At 36.5% G+C, this 18,404-nt stretch overlaps 1 protein-coding gene across 6 annotated transcripts in view; it reads left to right on the forward strand.

The window, feature by feature from the left end:
* The window catches only part of LRRC28 (leucine rich repeat containing 28), a 161,747-nt gene that overhangs the window by 32,605 nt on the left and 110,738 nt on the right, over nucleotides 1-18,404 (forward strand). For all 6 annotated transcript variants that reach the window (XM_044762689.2, XM_070496289.1, XM_044762684.2 and 3 more), the window contains 2 exons: nucleotides 12,825-12,862; nucleotides 13,460-13,597. In XM_044762689.2, coding sequence (XP_044618624.1) covers nucleotides 12,825-12,862; nucleotides 13,460-13,597 — 176 coding nt within the window. The remainder of the gene's footprint in view (nucleotides 1-12,824; nucleotides 12,863-13,459; nucleotides 13,598-18,404) is intronic.

Below are 18,404 nucleotides of genomic sequence, written 5' to 3' on the forward strand. Positions count from 1 at the left end.
TTCTCTTTGTCCATGTATTTGTTTATCTTCTACAGATGAGTGAAATCACATGGTGTTTGTCTTTCTCTCTCTGTCTTATTTCACTTAATACCCTCAGGTTCCATCCATGTTGTTGCAAATGGGATGATTTTGTCTTTTTTTTATGGCTGAGTAGGATTCCATTGTGTATATATACCACATCTTCTTTATTCACCAGTCACTGGGTGCTTGGGTAGCTTCCACATCTTGGCTATTGTGAATAATGCTGCAGTGAACATAGGGGTGCATAAGTCTCTTTGAATTGTTGATTTCAAGTTCTTTGGATAAATACCCAGTAGTGGGATAGCTGGGTCATATGGTATTTCTATTTTTAATTTCTTGGGAAATTTCACACTGTTTTCCATAGTGGCTGCACCAGTTTGCATTCCCACCAGCAGTGGATGAGAGTTCCCTTTTCTCCACATCCTCTCCAACATTAGTTATTTTTTTGTCTTGGTGATTTTTTTTTTTTTTTGAGGAAGATTAGTGCTGAGCTAACTACTGGCAATCCTCTTCTTTTTGCTGAAGAAGACTGGCCCTGAGCTAACATCCATGCCCATCTTCCTCTACTTTATATGTGGGATGCCTACTACAGCATGGCTTTTGCCAAGCGGTGCCATGTCCACACCCGGGATCCGAACTGGCGAACCCCAGGCTGCCGAGAAGTGGAATGTGTGAACTTAACTGCTGTGCCACCGGGCCGGCTGTGTCTTGGTGATTATAGCCATTCTAACCAGTGTAAGGTGATACCTTAGTGTAGTTTTGATTTGCATTTCCCTGATGATTAGTGATGTTGAACATCTTTTCATGTGCCTGTTGGTTATCTGTATATCTTCTTTGGAAAAACATCTGTTCATATCCTCTGCCCATTTTTTGATTGGGTTGTTTATTTTGTTGTTGTTGAGTTGTTTGAGTTCGTTACATATTTTGGAGATTAACCCCTTGTCAGATATATGATTTGTAAATATTTTCTCCCAGTTGGTGGGTTGTCTTTTTGTTTTGTTCATGGCCTTGCAGACCTCTTTAGTCTGGTGAAGTCCCATTTGTTTATTTTTTCTTTTGTTTTCCTTGCCCGAGTATACGTGGTATTCAAAAAGATCCTTCTGAGAGTGATGTCACAGAGTGTACTGCCTATATTTTCTTTGGGAGTTTTATGGTTTCACATCAGGTCTTTAAACCATTTTGAGTTAATTTTTGTGTATGGCAAAAGATGATGGTCCACTTTCATTCTTTTGCATGTGGCTGTCCAGTTTTCCCAACACCATTTATTGAAGAGACTTTCCTAAACCAGTGTATGTTCTTAGCTCCTTTGTCAAAAATTAGCTGTCTGTAGATGTGTGGTTTTATTTCTAGGCTTTCAATTCTGTTCAGTTGACCTGTTTTTGTACCAGTACCATGCTGTTTTGATTACTATAGCTTTAGTATATTTTGAAGTCAGGGATTGTAATACCTCGAGCTTTGTTCTTTTTTCTCAGGATTTCTTTAGCTATTTGGGGTCTTTTGTTGCCCCATATGAATTTTAGGATTCTTTGTTCTATTTCCATGAAGAATGTCATTGGGATTCTGATTGGCATTGTGTTGAACCTGTAGATTGCTTTAGATAGTATGAACATTTTAACTATATTTACTCTTCCAATCCATGTGCATGGAATATCTTTCCATTTCTTTATGTCATCATTGATTTCTTTCAATAATGTCTTATAGTTTTCATTGTATAGATGTTTCACCCCCTTGCTTAAATTTATTCCTGGATATTTTATTCTTTTTGTTGTGATTGATTGTTGAGTTCTCTTTCTGTCTTCTGTTTTGTTTTGTTTTTTTTTTTGTATATATGAGCACTATTGATTTTTGCATGTTAATATCCTGCCAACTTGCTAAAATCTTGTAGTGTTTGAGTTAATTTTATCACAAATTCTCCGGGGTTTTCCAGGTATACTCTCAAATCTGAAAATACAGGTAGTGTCATTTCTTCTTTTCCAAATCTTATGACTTCAATTATTTTCTCTAGTCTAATTACATTGGCTAGTCCCACTAGAACAATGTGAAATTGTACTTGAGATAGTGGGCATCCTTGTCTTCTCTCTGACCTTGGTGAGAATGCCTCTAGGGTTGCTCCATTAAGAAAGATGCTGGCTTTATAATTAAGGTGTATGTATTCTGTTGTGTTAAGTAAATATCCATCTGTGTTGATTATCTATTGCTGCTTAACAAACTACCCCAAAATGTAGTGGCTTAAAATGTAGAAGTGCTGAAAAGAATAAACACTTCTTATCTCGTATTTTCTGAAGTTCTAGAATGTGGAGTTGGCTTAGTGGGGTGCCTTTGCTTCACTGTTGCTCTCCAGGCTGCAATAAAGTTGTTGCCCAGGGTTGCTGTCTTACCTGAAGGCTCAACTGAAAAAGGATTCTCTTCTATCTTTACTCATGTGATTGTTGGCAGGATTCGATTCCTTGCAGGTTGTTCTACTGAAGGCCTTAGTTCCTTGCTGGCTATTAGCCAGAGGACTTTCTTAGCTCCTTGCCATTTGGTCTCTCTATTGTGTAGCTCACAACGTGGCAGCTGGCTTCCAACAGAGTGAGAAAGCAAACGAGCAAGAGAGGGTATGCAAGACAGGAGCTATAGTCGCTTTCTTTTTTTTTTTAAAGATTGGCACCTAGGCTAACAACTGTTGCCAATCTTCCTTTTTTTTTTTTTTTTAAGGATTGGCACCTGGGCTAACAACTGTTGCCAATTTTTTTTCTTTTCTGCTTTATTTCCCAACCCCCCCCCCCCCCCCCCCGTACATAGTTGTACATCTTAGTTGCAGATCCTTCTAGTCGTGGGACCTGGGACGCCGCCTCAACATGGCCTGACGAGCAGTGCCATGTCCATGCCCAGGATCCGAACCCTGGGCCGCCGCAGTGGAGCGCGCGAACTTCACCACCTGGCCAGAGAGCCAGCCCCTAGTCTCTTTCTAATCTAGATGTGGAAGTGACATCCCAAACACTTTTGCTATATTCTGTTCATTAGAAGTGAGCCACTAGGTCCAGCCCATGCTTGAGAAGAGGCTGTTACACAAGGCCCTGAAAGCCAGGTGGTGGAGTTCAATTGGGACCATCATAGAGGCTACCTACTGTGCTATTAATTCCTAATTTCTCAAGAATTTTTATTAGTAATGGGTGTGGAATTTTTTCAAAGGTTTTTTCAGACTTTAAAGAAAAAATCCTTGGGGCTCTCAGGCAAAAAGCTGAAACAATCGTGAAGATGAAGAAGATTGCAACATAATAGTCCAAACTGATTTATAGGTACAATGGCTGTTGAATTCTGACTGGACAGTTTTTATTTGAGCCCTTTAAAAGTATTTTTGACTATCTTCTGGTCTCCCCAGATTCTCATAAGAAGTCAGTGGGACTTTAATCCTTTTCCACATGTATGTAATATATAATTTTTTTCTGGCTTCTTTCAAGATTTTGTCTTTGGTTTTCAACAATTTATGATGTGCCTTGGTATGATTTTCTTTGTATTTATCTTAGAGTTTGTTGAGCTACTTGAATCTGTGAATTTATGTCTTTTATCAATTTTGGTACATTTTCAACCATTATTTCTTCAAATGTATTTTATGCACCATTCCCTCTCCCATTTTTTGACTCCATTTACAGATATGTTAGACCTATTGATATTGTCCTACATACCTGTGAGGTGCTATTCGTGTTTCTTTTAATCTTTTTTCTCTCTGCCCGTTAGATTGGATGATTTATATTTGTCTGTCTTCAAGTTCATTGACTTTTTCTTTTGCCATAGTCGTTCTGTGATTCAGCTTTATCCAGTAAATTTTTCAGTTCTAGAACTTTCTTTCCTTCTTTCCTTCTTTCTCTCTCTCTCTCTATACGTAGTTATAATAACTACATAAAAAAATTCTTGTCTGCTAATCCCAACATCTAGATTATCTTAGGGCTGCTATCCTTTGTTTGTTGTTGTTGATAATGGATCACATTTTCCTGGATTTTCATATGTTTAGTGATTTTAGATTATGTTCTGACAATTGAGGGTGTTATGTCTTGGAGACTGGAATCTGTTATATTCCTTTAAAGAGTGTTGATGTTTTTATTTTAGCAAGCAGTTTACCTCTTCTGACTCAAACAGTAAACTGTCTCCTGGAAGGCAGCTGAAATATCAGTCCAGTTCTTTTGTCTTTAGCTGTAGTTTCTCCCACATATGCATGGTTCTGGAGTCAGCTGTTGATTTAGGCAAAGTTTATATGTAGAATTTGGCATTCCCCCTCCCTGGCTCTTTTTTTCTGGTCTTCTCACTTTACTTGTCACTAGCCATGTCTGTCCTGAACTCTGCCCTCCTATTCTTTTAGGATAGCAAGACTGCAGTTTCCTATCAGAATTTTAGCCACTTTTTGTGGTAACTGTCTGTACACTGCCTTAGACTAAATGCTGTTTTAAAAAAACAAAAGCTCAAACTCACTCAGTGCTATTCCTTCTTCTAACTGTTGGCTCTCCTCCAGAATCGGCTTGTTTTTGTTTACTCTGCAGTGTTTTAGGGGCGTTTTGTCTGTGTGTGTATATGTGTTCTTTTTTCTTTTAATTGAGGTATAATTGAAAACATAACCTTTGTTTCAGGTGTACCACATGATTTGATATTTGTGTATTTGGCAAAGTGATCACTACAGTAAGTCTACTTAACATCCATCACCTTACATACTTACAAATTTCTTTTTCCTTGTGATGACAACTTTTAAGATTTACTCTCTTAGCAACTTTCAAACATGTCATACGGTATTATTAACTACAGTTACCATCCTGTACATTACATTCCCAGGACTTATTTATTTTGTAACTGGAAATTTGTATCTTTTGACTCCCTTCACCCATTTCACCCACACCCCCAGCCCCTACGTCTGGCAACCACCAGTCTGTTCTTTGTATCTGTGAACTCATTTTGTGTTTTGTTTTCTTTCGTTTTTTTCTTTTCAGATTCCACCTATAAGTGAGATCATATGGTATTTATCTTTCTTTGTCTCACTGATTTCACTTAGCATAATGCCCTCAAGATCCATCCATATTGCAAATGGCAAGTTTCCCTTTTTTGTGGCTGAATAATATTTCATTGTATCTATATACTGTATTTTCTTTATCCATTCATCCATTGATGGACGTTTAGGTTGTTTCCATATCTTGGCTATTGTACATAATGCTGCAATGAATATGGGGGTGCATATATCTTGTTGAGTAAGTGTTTTTGTTTTCTTTGGATAGATACCCAGAATTGGTATTGCTGGATCATATAGTACTTCTAGTCTTATTTTTTGAGGAACCTCTATACTGTTTTCCATAGTGGCTCTAGCAGCTTACATTCCCACCAACAGTGCACAGGGGTTCCCCTTTCTCCACATTCTTGTGAACACTTGTTATTTCTTGTCTTCTTGATAATAGCCACTCTAACAGGTGTGAGGTGGTATCTCGTGCTTTTGATTTGCATTTCCCTGATGCTTAGTGATGTTGAGCACCTTTTCATGTACCTTTGGCCTTCTGTATATCTTCTTTGAAAAAATGTCTGTTCAGATCCTCTGCCCATTTTTTAATTGAATGGTTTGTCTTTTTGCTGTTGAGCTGTATGAGTTCCTTATATATTTTAGATATTAACCCTTTATCAGATATAGGCTTAAAGACTTAAAGGAGCCCCAACCCCTGGGCTGAGATTTAGACCTCTTTTAGAGAAGGTGTGGCTGTGACAATAACATATAGCCTGCTGGTGGTGAGGAAACTTGCTAGATGGTTTAGGCTGCAGTTGGTGTGTGTTATCAGCTCACTGCTACAGGAGGGTGTTGGTTGTGTGGAGCTGGTCTGCAGGAGCAGCCCGGCTAGTAGGGAGGCAATTGCCTGTGAATGTGGCAGAGCTACTGCCGAAGTGGCCACAGGGTGGTGAAACAGTTGCCTGAGACTGGGTGAAGCTGGTCTGTAGAAGTGCATTGCTGGATGGGGAGAGTGTGGCCTGAGGGTGCAGCCAGAGCTGCCACAAAAGTGGCTTCTGGGTGAAGAGTTCGTACTTTGAGAATGTGGCTTGAGGTCGTCCAAGAGGCCTGCAGAGGTGAGTGCCACTGGGCCTTGGCTCCTGTGCCGAGTGGAAAACTGAAGGAGGACTGGGCAAAGGAGAAGTGTTGACAGGGTCCAGCTGCAGTATGGCGTAGAAAGTAGATTTGGAGCTGAGAGACTAAATTGATAACTGGTAAAGTTCAGTATTATAATTTTGAATTTAAATTGTTAATTTAAAGAAATTAAAAAATGAGAAAAATTGTCTTTTATATTAATTCATGTATTATTCTCTCAGATTTGTTTTGCCTGAAAAAAGTCTTTATTTCTCCTTTTTTTGAAATTAAACTTTTTACTTTGAGATAATGGTAGATTCACATGTAATTGTAAGAAATAATACAGAAACATCCTCTAGTTCCCACCAGTGTTCACGTCTTGCATACCTATAAGATCACTGCCAGGAAATTGACATTGGTACGATCCACTGATCTTACTTGTTTTTCGTCATTTTGTGTGCACTCATTTGTATTTGTGTATTTAGGTCTGTACAGTTTTATCACGTGTAGATTTGTGTCATTGCTGCCATGGTCCAAGAAGAGAACACTTCCATCACTGCAAGGATCGCTTTCTCTACCCTTTTGTAATCACACTCCCCTCCTTCCCCAAACTCTGGCAACTACTATTCTGTTCTCCATCTCTATAAGGTTGTCATTTTAAGAATGTTATATAAATGGAAGCATATAGTATGTGACCTTTTGGTACTGGCTTTTTTTTCGTTCAGCATAATTTTTTTGAGATCATTCAAGTTGTTGCATGTATCAAGTTGTTCCTTTATGTTGCTGAGTTATATTTCATGGTAGGGGTGTAATGCAGTTTGTTCAACCATTCACCCATTGAAGGACATATTGGTTGTTTCCAGGTTTTGGCTATTATGAATAAAGTTGCTATGAACATTCATGTACCTGTTTTTTCTAAGTTTTCATTTCTCTAAGATAAATGCCCAAGACTGCAATTGCTGAGTCATATGGTAATTGCACATTCCTTTTTAAATTGAGATATAATTCATGTACCATAAAATTCACCCTTTGAAAGTGTACAATTCAGTGGTTTTTAGTATATTGACAAGGTTGAGCAGCCATTACCACTGTCTAATTTGAGAACAATATCATCTTCTCATAAGAAACCCATTAGCAGTCATTCCCTCCTTTCCTCACTCCCTAATTAGCTCCTTGGTGACCAATACTCTACTTTTGATTTGTATGGATATGCCTATTCTGGACAGTTCATATAAATGGAATCATACAAAATGTGGCCTTTTATGTCTGACTGCTTTAACATAGCATGTTTTCAGAGTTCGTCTATATTGCAGCACGTTTCAGAATTCATTCCTTTTTCGTGGCTGAATAATATTCCATTGCATGGATATACCACATTTTGTTTATCCATTCTTCAGTCAATGGATATTTGGTTTGTTTCCACTTTTTGGCTATGGTAAAGTATGTAACTATGAATGTTTATATAGAAGTTTATCTATGAACGTATATTTTCGATTCTCTGGGGTTTATACCTAGGAGTGGAATTGCAATAGTAACTCTATGTTTAACCTTTTGAAGAACTGCCAAACTGTTTTTCAAAAAGGCTGCATCATTTTAAGTTCACCAATAGTGTGTGAGGATTCTAATTTCTCCACATCCTCATCAACACTTATTGTCCATCCTTTTAATTATAGTCATCTTAGTAGGTGTGAATTAGTATGTTGTAGTTTTGATTTGTGTTTTTCTAATGACTAATCATGTCTTTTCAAGTGCTTCTTGGCCATTTGTATGTTTTCTTTGTAGAAATGTCTGTTCAAATCCATTGTCCATTTTAAAATTATGTTTATCTTTTTATTGTTGAGTTGTGAGTATGCGTTATATATTTAGGATACTAGATCCTTATCAGATATGTGATTTGCAAATATTTTCTCCTATTCTGTGGTTTATCTTTTCACTTTCTTGATAATTTTTTATTTGGTTGCTTCTGTTTTGGTATCATATCTAGGAAACTGTTTCTAATCCAACGTCATGAAGATTTACTCTGTTTGTTCGCGTTGTGTAGTTTTAACTCTTACGTTTGGGTCTTTGATCCCTTGGAGTTAGTTTTTGCATATGATGTGATGTAAATGTTTAACTTCTGTTTTTGCATGTGGGTATCCAGTTATCTCAGCACCATTTTTGAAAGGGCTACTCTTTCCCCATTGAATTATCTTGGCGCCTTTGTCAAAATTCAGTTGACCATGGACACATGGGTGTGGTTCTAGATTCTCAATTCTGCCCCATCGATCTTTTTGTTTACCTTTTTGCCAGGACTCCACAGACTTGATTATTGTAGCTTTGTAGTAAGTTTGAAATGGAGAAATGTGAGTCCTCCAACATTATCCTTTTATGCATCATGTCTTTAGTGTTAAGTCTAAGAACTCTTTGTCTTAGGCCCTGAAGATTTTCTCCTGTTTTTTTTTCTCTTTCTCTAAAAGTCTTATAGTTCTTTTGTTTCACATTCATCTCCGTAGTTTTGAATTTTTTTTTAATCTTCTGGGACTGCCGTTCTTGGTTGCCAGTTTTTTTTTTCCTTTTAGCGTTTTCATGATGTTCGTTGTCTTCTGCCTTGCAAAGTTTCTGGAGAGACATCTGCTCTCATTCTTATATTTGTTCCTCTGAATATAATGTGCCTTTTTTACTTGGACTACTTTGAAGAATTTCTGGTTTTGTTTCAGTTTTTGGTCAGGAAGATTGGCCCTAAGCTAACATCTGTTGCCAATCTTCCTCTTTTTGCTTGAGGAAGATTGTCCCTGAGCTAACATGTTGTCATTCTTCTTCTATTTTGTCTGTGGGACACTGCCACAGCATGGTTTGATGAGCAGTGTGTAGGTCCATGCCTGGGATCTGAACCTGCGCACCCTGGGCCGCCTAAGCAGAGCACACAAACTTAACCACTACACCACCTGGCCTGCCCCAAGAATTTCTGTTTTTCACATTGGTTTCAGAGATTCAATTTTGATGTTTCTTGTTGTGGTTTTCTTTTTTCTTTTCCTTGATATTCATTGAGCCTCTTGGGTTTGTGTCTTTATAGTTTTCATCAAATTTGGAAATTTTTCGACATATCTTCAGATATTTATTTCCGTACCTCTATCTCTGGCCCCCACTTCTGGGACTCTAATGTGTTTGTTAGACTATTTAATAATGTCCTGTAATCACCGACACTCTGTTCAGTGCTTTTCAGTCTTTTTTCCTCTCTGTGCTTCATTTGGCACCAACTGTTTTCTCTATCTCAGGGCCAGTGATATTTTCTCCTGCAGTGTTTGATATGCTGTTAATCCCACCCAGTGAAGTTTTCACTGCATTGTTTTTTTGATCTCTATAAGTTCTATTTGGTTCTTCTTTATACCTTAACATTTCTCTCACAATGTTCATATTTTCATTTAAATACCTGAATATAGTATTAATAGCTGTTTAGTCTTTGTTTGCTAGCTCCGTCTCTCTGTCCTGCTAGGTCTGTTTGTATTAACTGGTTTTTATCCTGGTTAATGGTCACATTTTCCTAATTCTTGGTATCTCTAATATGTTTGATTGGATCCTGGACCTTATAAATTTCACCTTGTTGACTGTCTGGACTTTGTCGTTTTCTTTTGGTTGTGCTTTGTTCTGGCATGTGATTATTTGCAGTTAATCTTTCATGGCTTGTCTTTACCCTTTGTTAGGACAGGGCTAGAGTGACCTTTGCTCTAGGGATAACTTAGCCCTATTACCCAGGCACAGTCTTTCCAGGATCTCGTTTGAGTGCTTCAAGTGATCAACGAGAACTTCGTACCCTTGCTGCTCAGAACTTGAATGCCTTCTAGCCCTGTATGAGCTCTGTGGACTGTTCAGCCGATAGGTTTTCAGGTACTTTTTTCCTAGGGTCATTTTAGAATTCAGCTAAGAGTCAAAGGATCCCTTACTCTTAAATATTTGAAGTGTTTTTTTTTAAGCACCCTCTCCTCCAAAACTCTACCCTGTAACTTTCAGCTGCTTCAGGTTCCCTGAATTTTGATGTATGTGTCTGTAATTCAGTGAGACTTCCGTACTTACAGTCCCATTTCTATACCACTGTCCACAGTTTGCCTCTAGGCAGAAAGCTAGGGATGTTGTGTGGCTCACCTCAACTTGTTTCTTCTCTCTCAGGGAACATAGTCCTAGTTGCCTATTGTCAATATCTGAAAATGATTGTTTCATGTATTATATCCAGTTTTCTTGTTTCTTATAGCAATTGGGTAAATCTGGTCCCTGTTATTCCATCATGTCTGAAAGTAAAAGTTATCTTCCTTTAATTTTTAAAACATATTCGGTAACCTTTTTATTTTAGAAAAATTTTATATTTACAGAAAAGTTGTAAAGATAATACACCGTTCCGGTATACCTCTCACCCAATTTCTCGCATTGTTAACATCTTACAATTCCATGGTACATTTGTCAAAACTAAGGAACTGACATTGGTATATTACTATTAAGTAAATGTCTATATTTAATTTTATTAAAAAACTGCCAAACTGTTTCCAAAGTGGCTGTACTGTCTTACATTCCCACCAGCAATGAATGAGAGTTCTTGTATTATTTGAGTAGAAGACCATGATGAAAACTAGTTACATTGAAATACTAACGTTTCAACTGCTCTGAAATTACAAAAATTAAGAGAAGTGACTTAAAATTGCTAAGCCTTTGATTACAAATGACTCATGATAACAGTAACAGTTATAACAATAGTAACAGTAGCATTCATGGAACTCTGACTGTATACTAAGAGCTTTATTTACATTTATTGATTCATTTAATCCTGACAACATCCCTTTGTTAGTAGTTGTATTAGCCTCTGCTTCTTTTTTTTTCCTGTGGAAGATTCACCCTGAGCTAACATCTGTGTCAGTCTTCCTCTATTTTGTATGTCAGTCTCCACCACAGCACGGCCCCCGATGTGTGGTGTAGGTCTGTGCCCAGGAAATGAACCTGGGCCGCCGAAGTGGAGCACATCAAACTTAACCACTAGGCCATGGTGATGGCCCCAGTCTCTGCTTTTAGAAATTAAGAAACTGAGAAGTTCAGTCATTTTCCCCTGGTCTGTTAAGATGCAGGCAGTCTGGTCCCAGAGCCTGCTCTTTGATCCACTCCCCCAACGATGATTCTTGGTTGGTTGCACATCAGCAGAATTCAAGGAATTGAGATGGTGTTTCAGTTGGTACAGGATGGTTTTGGGCACCTATATTTTGAAAATGACTGGTGATTCTAACAGATAGCCAGAATTGGGATCATTCTGTTCTACTGTATTCTTCGTCTGCATTATAAGGTAGATAAGCTTAATGTGTTAAAACATAGTTTTAAAGTTCAGTCATAATAGTGAGTACTTTAGTTCATACTTTGACTTGGTCATTTTAAGGTCCTTTTTTATGGGTAGAACTTGAGTTGCGGCAAATATTTTGTGGATAACTGAAAAATCAATTCTCTTTTTGGTGTCTAGGCACTCTGGCTTTTGTATAACAAATGCAAGTGTGTGTGTGTGTGTGTGTGTGTGTACACTTATTTACATGTAGTCTTTTTGCACAAAGAATAGATATTTCTTCCTAAAATTAATGTTTAAAGAATATTGATTTTAAGCTATAAAGTCATTTCATATATACAAAGCAAGGAATAAAATGTAGAATGGTATAATTATTTAAATTGTGTTAGACCTAGCAGCTTAATACCTACACAAAATTGATTTACTCCAGCATAGAATAATCTTCTTAAGTATATTAATTTTGTATCTTTCTTATTCAGTATCATTGACATTTTAACATTGATATTAGGCTTAAAAAATGTAGAAGAAAATTTCAAAATTCTATTGAAAGAATACTTTATGAAGATTGATTTTTGAGGCATAATAAATAAAACGGGTTTGAAAATAGTTTAGCAAAATCTAGTTTTCTGGTTCAAAATCAATGATGTAAATTAATTTTTAAAAATTATTACTATGTGATCTCCAGTGGTCACTATTGTTTTGTTCTGAATAGTTGGCCGCTGCTGATTGCATCCAGTCTCCACTAGAGTGTGCTAAAGATACATCTGTGGGAAAAGTGTCATTTGTTTAGACTTGCCTGGACTTGTCAGCCTGGCCTTGTTGCCTGGACTCTTTTTTTTTTTTCTAAGAAAAGAGTTTGATTTTTTGTTTATGGAATTCCTTTTGCTGTGAAATAAGTTCTGTGCCTTGACAGTTGAGTATTTCTACAGATATTGTAAATGATGAGTATTTTATCTTTCTATTCTTGGTTCTCAGTGAGCATGCTGGCTGGAAATATTGTTGATTTGATACCTTTGTGAAGTTATCCTTTAGAAACTGAAAGTTGCATTTTCCTTTACACAATAAAGTGTTGATTTTTAGTTACACAATAGATGTTTTTCTGAAAACCTGAAAATATAAATGAACTAGAGGAACTAGTAATTTGTTTTATGAGGTTGAAAAAGATGCCTCATAATTTGTCTATTGTGTATACTTTTATTTTAAAATAACAGCTAAATCAGTAGTTTCAATATTTGAAATTCCAGCATAAAATATTATTCTCAAACTATTATTGTCACAGTTATCTGTGACAGCCGTATATTTTATGTGGATGCATGTAGAGTAGGGTGTAAAAGGAAGTTTTGGTCCCTTTATATTTGATAAATTCCTAAGTGAGCATTTTACAAAGTGATTACGTAGCAAAAGTACTGAATGGTAACAGCTGCTTTTGCTCTTTTCCCTCAGGTACCTTCACTCCAATAACATAGTTGTGGTTCCGGAAGGTAAGTGGGCTTCCAGTGGTTAGTTAGGAGATGCTGTTCGTTACGCTTTGCTTTATAATAGTAAAACAAATGGTCTCTTTAAACCTATTTTGGCTGGCGTATTAGGGAATTTTAACTATAAAGGATCTTTTATTTATTAGCTTCAAAGCTTTTGTCCTCTAATTAGTAAGTCCAGTTAGAAACTATGATTAAATAAATAATAAATCTAAAATAATTATAGTGGTTAGATAAATTATTATTAGAGAAATTGTTGTTAGGTAATAATAACATGATAATTCTAAATTTATTAGATCCAGTTAAGAATTTTGGGTAGATAAAAAAGACCTTATATATTATTTCCTAATTATTTATTCAAACAATTTTTACGTTGTTTTAATGTTTTTATTTGTGCTCTTTTTAGAGTTATTTATTTTATATCAAGATAGAAGCCTTATCACTTCCATACAATTTAGTTCCATCTGTGTTTTTACTATTTTGTGAGCAATTGAGATGGGGATGTTAAGTCTTAAAATATTTTAACTTGGACTACTTGCTTTAAAGATTGACGTAACACTTGGGTCAAATTCATTTTCCTTCACCCTTCTTTTCTCTTTGAAGCCATTGGGTCCCTTGTAAAACTCCAGTGTTTGGATCTTAGTGACAATGCCTTAGAAATTGTTTGCCCAGAAATTGGTCGTCTGAGAGCTTTACGTCATCTTCGATTAGCTAATAACCAACTGCAATTCCTACCTCCAGGTAATCATAGTCTGTATCTGTAGCGCACAATAGTTTCTTGTCTATTAGAAATCTGTTTTTATTCATGTATCTCCCTATCTGTCTAGGCAGTGGACTTTGGATATATTTGTAAGTATTTCATTGTGTATTTGTATGAAGATGAAACTAAGGAATGTGGGTGAAAGGTGACTAAGAGGCCATTCCTTGATGCAAACATAAGAAGATGGCGTTTATGTTTTTGAGCTACACTTACTACAATTGTGCACTGAAACCAGTGCCCCTTCAGATCACTGCCCTGGTGAAATATTTCTACAAAAAACTACTTCAATTCTGAATTTCACGTAAGAAAATTTAGATGAACTTTGCATAACTTTGTAATCATTTCAGAATCCAAAAGACAGAGACGTAGTGTTTTCTCTCATTCTCTAGTGAGGTAATTGATGTACATTAACTTTGATTTAATAAGAAAGAATACTAGAATTTAGTAGCAGAAATTAAAGCGTCCTAGAATTTTCATTCTGCCTACTGAACATCCTATCAGATTATGATGTACCTATAGATAGAACCAAAATCCTGCATTCTCCTGAGCTACTATTAAACCTTTTGACTTTCTTACAAGGGGCATTCAGAGACCTTCCTTTGTGAATCCACACATTTGCAAATTCCACTGTCATATGTCATTTACCATATAAAGAAAAAGGTCAAGTCTAATTAAAAGAATAAAAAGCTTGTGCTTAGGTATTGCATGAAAGTTACTCTGCATTCAGGAATGAGCAGAGAAAAATAAAGATGACACATTGGCTGGGATTATTTCTATTTAGTAACTCAGGAATGCCAACCAGTCTTTTAGTGTATCCAAGTGAAATATGTGACTCAACCAAAATTACAAATTACTGCCTGTCGTAGATCTTGAGGGTCACATGAGAATGTTAAAACTATTCATATTAAATCCATGAATGAAAAAGTCTTTGTGATTTAAAAAATTCTTTCTCCGAAGTTTTTCAAGTACAGAAATTTCTAAATGAAAACATAATGGCTGATTAATTTTTAGACTTTATGTGCTTCCCTTAATATATACCTTCAATATTGTTTGTTAAGATGGTACTAGTATAGCAGTGGCTCTGCTTAAAAAATAATTTTTTAACCTCATATGAGTCTCTTATTTTTTCTAACTATAGTTAATACAAAAATTTTCAATATGGTGTAGGAATATGGTCTTTGCTTTAGAGTTTATTGTGTGTCATCAGGCTCAATGGTGTTTCATCATTCTAGTGCTTATCAGGTTTACATATTCAGATACTCAGGAAATTAGATTGTCTTTTACTGATTGCCTAGAAAAATATATCAGTAAAGACAGTACTTTTAGTTTTCATAATATTTTCATATATGAAATTTATACAAGATATAGTGTAGAATCAAAATGCATGCATGTAATATTGTATTTTAAGCCCCTTTTTATATATGTTTAAAGAATATATGAGAAATACAATTCTCTGTTAAACCATTGTTCTCTATATTCTATTATTCTGTCTTTTCCTGTAATATAAGAATGTTTTGTGGTAGAATGTGGCCATTTCCTTCCATTATATACTCTCAGAGGTTAAGAATGTACTACTAATATCATTGACTGCTTCCTAACAACCAGTGAAAGATATAGGTTTTTTCCTGACTACTTTCATAGAATTTTTTATTTATATCTCAACTGTTGGATAATAGATTTGAGGCATTTCTGATTTTATTTCTCTAGCTTATTTCTGTTGTCTGTTTTGGTTTTGCTTGTTTGGAGTAAAATCGTATACAGTAATAGCTATGTATTTTGAATAGAAACTTTTGATTGAGCCATATGTAGATTTTTTTTCTTTCTAGTCCATCATGAGTAGCAAGAACTAGATCTTCCTAATTATTTGATCTACTTTATTTATCTCTTTATGAGGTAATTTCAAGTGTTATGATTTGAATGGATGAGGAGCTAGGTACGCATCACCCAAATATTTGATCATGTTTAGGAACATATGATGGAAAAGTATTCTAACTGTAGTAAAAAAATGGTGAGGAACTGCCATGTTGTCTCCATTTGATGACTGTGGACACTAGTTGATATCTGAATGGTAACCTCTCCTGCATAGTCTCTGCTCTTATGTATGGACTTCTTACATGTTATTTAAAGTTTGGAAAATTTTGCATCAATATTTGAAAAATTTGAAACATTTGAAAATCTAGATGGATATAGAGAGTTTTTAAGCTCAAACTTAAGAATGGACTACAGGGTTTTCATGAACACTTTCCAATTTTATGCACACTTTGATGTTTGTGCATACATACATATTGCTATGAGGAAGGTCCAGTGTTTTCATCAGTTTCTCAAGCAGATCTGTGACTCAAATGGTTGATTCTATTAGGCTGTTTGCCAATATCCATTTTCTGGGAATATCCCTTTCTCCCATTCTGTTGGACTGCAGAATAGTGCCATTCTCCTACCATGTGACATTGCTTTCTATCCACGATCGATTGGTCCTGGTGTAGGTACGTGACCCAAGCAAGACCAGTTCTTTTCCTGGGAATTTTGGAAGAGGCTGGCGGGAGGAGAAGGAAAGAGAAGAGAGAGCAGGAGAGGCAGGAACAGAAAATCAGTCTCTTTCTCTCTGGGCTTCTGCACAATGCTGTCGTCTTGTGAGGTGTTGGTAGTAGCCATGTGGACTGGGAAACAGAAGGAGAGAGAAAGATGCAGCAGACACACAGAGAGAAGATGAAGGCAGAGACTTTCTAAGTCCTCATTAATGTCTCAATCACTGGTTCTATTCTTAAGGCCCATAGGCCTTGTGCTTCTCCTGGCTCTAGTTGGCCTCTATGAATTGTAGCCAAAAGAGCTCCATACAACATAGTTGCCCCAAAGGCTTAAAACAACCTGACTAGGGTATATGATTAATTGTATCTTGAACTCTCCTATTTACTTAACTGTCGTGCTTTAAAATTACAAAAGCTTTATTAATAGTAGGAAGTCCAGGGTTAGCAGTAGCATGATCTGTGAAGTGGTTCATTCTGTCACTTGTTTTTTTCCTTTTTACAATATACTTTGCATCCTTTCTATTAGATGTCTTTTTTTTTTTTTTGCCTCCTGAATGCAAGTAGGTTTTTGCAAGGTGCAGAGAACACTGGCATGGAGTGGTGATTAGATACAGGAATGTGGAGACAGCCTATAAAGAATATGTTTTTAAGTCAGTGTAGGGGAGAAAAAAATCTCCTCTAGCCTCTTAAGCCTCCAGCTGGGCCTAAAAATTAAACTGACATAAAACAGATTAATAGGAAAGTATGCAAATTTTACTTAGTAATTTTTTTTTAATTGAGATCATATTGGTTTATAACATTGTGTACATTTCAGGGATACATTATTTTATTTTAGTTTCTGTGTAGACTGCATCGTGTTCACCACCACTAGTCTAGTTTTCATCCATCACTGAACGTATGCGCCCCTTTACCCTTTTTGCCCTACCTCTACCCACTTCCTCTCTGGTAACCACTAATTTTTTCTCCTTATCTATGTGTTTATCTTCCACATATGGGTGAAATCATATGGTGTTTGTCTTTCTCAGTCTGACTTACATAGCTTAGCATAATACCCTCAAGGTCCGTCCATGTTGTCACAAATGGCACAATTTGGTCTTTCTTTATGACTGAGTAGTGTTCCATTGTATATATACCACATCTTTATCCATTCATCTGTTGATGGACACTTGGGTTGCTTCCACGGTCTTGGCTATTGTGAATAATGCTGTAATGAACATAGGGATGTATAAATCTCTTTGAATTATTGATTTCAAGTTCTTTGGATAAATACTCAGTAATGATAGCTGGATCGTATGTTACTTTAAATTTTTGAGAAATCTCCATACTGTTTTCCATGGCTGCGGCACCAGTTTACATTCCCACCGGCAGTGGATGAGGGTTCCCTTTTCTCTACATCCTCTCCAACATTTATTTCTTGTCTCGTTAATTATAGCCATTCTGACTGCTGTGAGGTGATGTCTCATTGTGGTTTTGATTTGCATTTCCCTAATAATTAGTGATATTGGATATCTTTTCATGTGCCTGTTGGCCACCTATATATCTTCTTTGGGAAAATGTCTGTTCATATCCTCTGCCCATTTTTTGATCAGATTGTTCATTTTTTTGTTATTGAGTTGTATGAGTTCTTTATATATTTTGGAAATTAATCCCTCTTTGGATGTATGATTTGCAAATACTTTCTCGCAGTTGGTGGTTGTTTTCTTAGTAATTTTTACATGTACATGAAAGGCTTCATGAGAAAAATGAAGACCCAAAGAGTTAAAGGCGAATGCTTATTTACTAGGTTGGACAGAGTAATAAACTGTGAAAACATGACAAACAAAGGGCTTTGGGTTAGGACAGTTAATTGTGGGAAAGTGACTAGGGAGATAAAGGTTAGTTTAACGGAGTTTTGTTTGTACAGATTTCCCTCGGCCTCAACTCCCTGTCTCTGGTGCTAAAAGTTTCTCCCACCTGGTCCAGGGAGGGTACCCTTCACATGGGCTTTTTATCTCCTGTTTTCAAGAAGTAAAAGGAGGGTCAGAGGGCCCTGTTTGCATCTCCCACTTTTCAGTGCCTTTAACTCAAAATAATCATCTGCCAGGGGGGCATATCTTGGCGTGGCATGCTCTGAACTACACCATCCACCACGATGGCAACTAGAGCTTAACCCTGTATAAAACACATCCCTCAGAATCATCCCGCTGAAGTGCTGAGAGACCTGAGCATTTAAGTGTCAACTCTGAGAAGTTGTTGATTCAGAGTTCCTGGGGTGGGAAGGTGA

This window comes from Equus asinus, chromosome 2, assembly GCF_041296235.1.
Source record: "Equus asinus isolate D_3611 breed Donkey chromosome 2, EquAss-T2T_v2, whole genome shotgun sequence".
NCBI classification, from domain to species: Eukaryota; Metazoa; Chordata; class Mammalia; order Perissodactyla; family Equidae; genus Equus; species Equus asinus.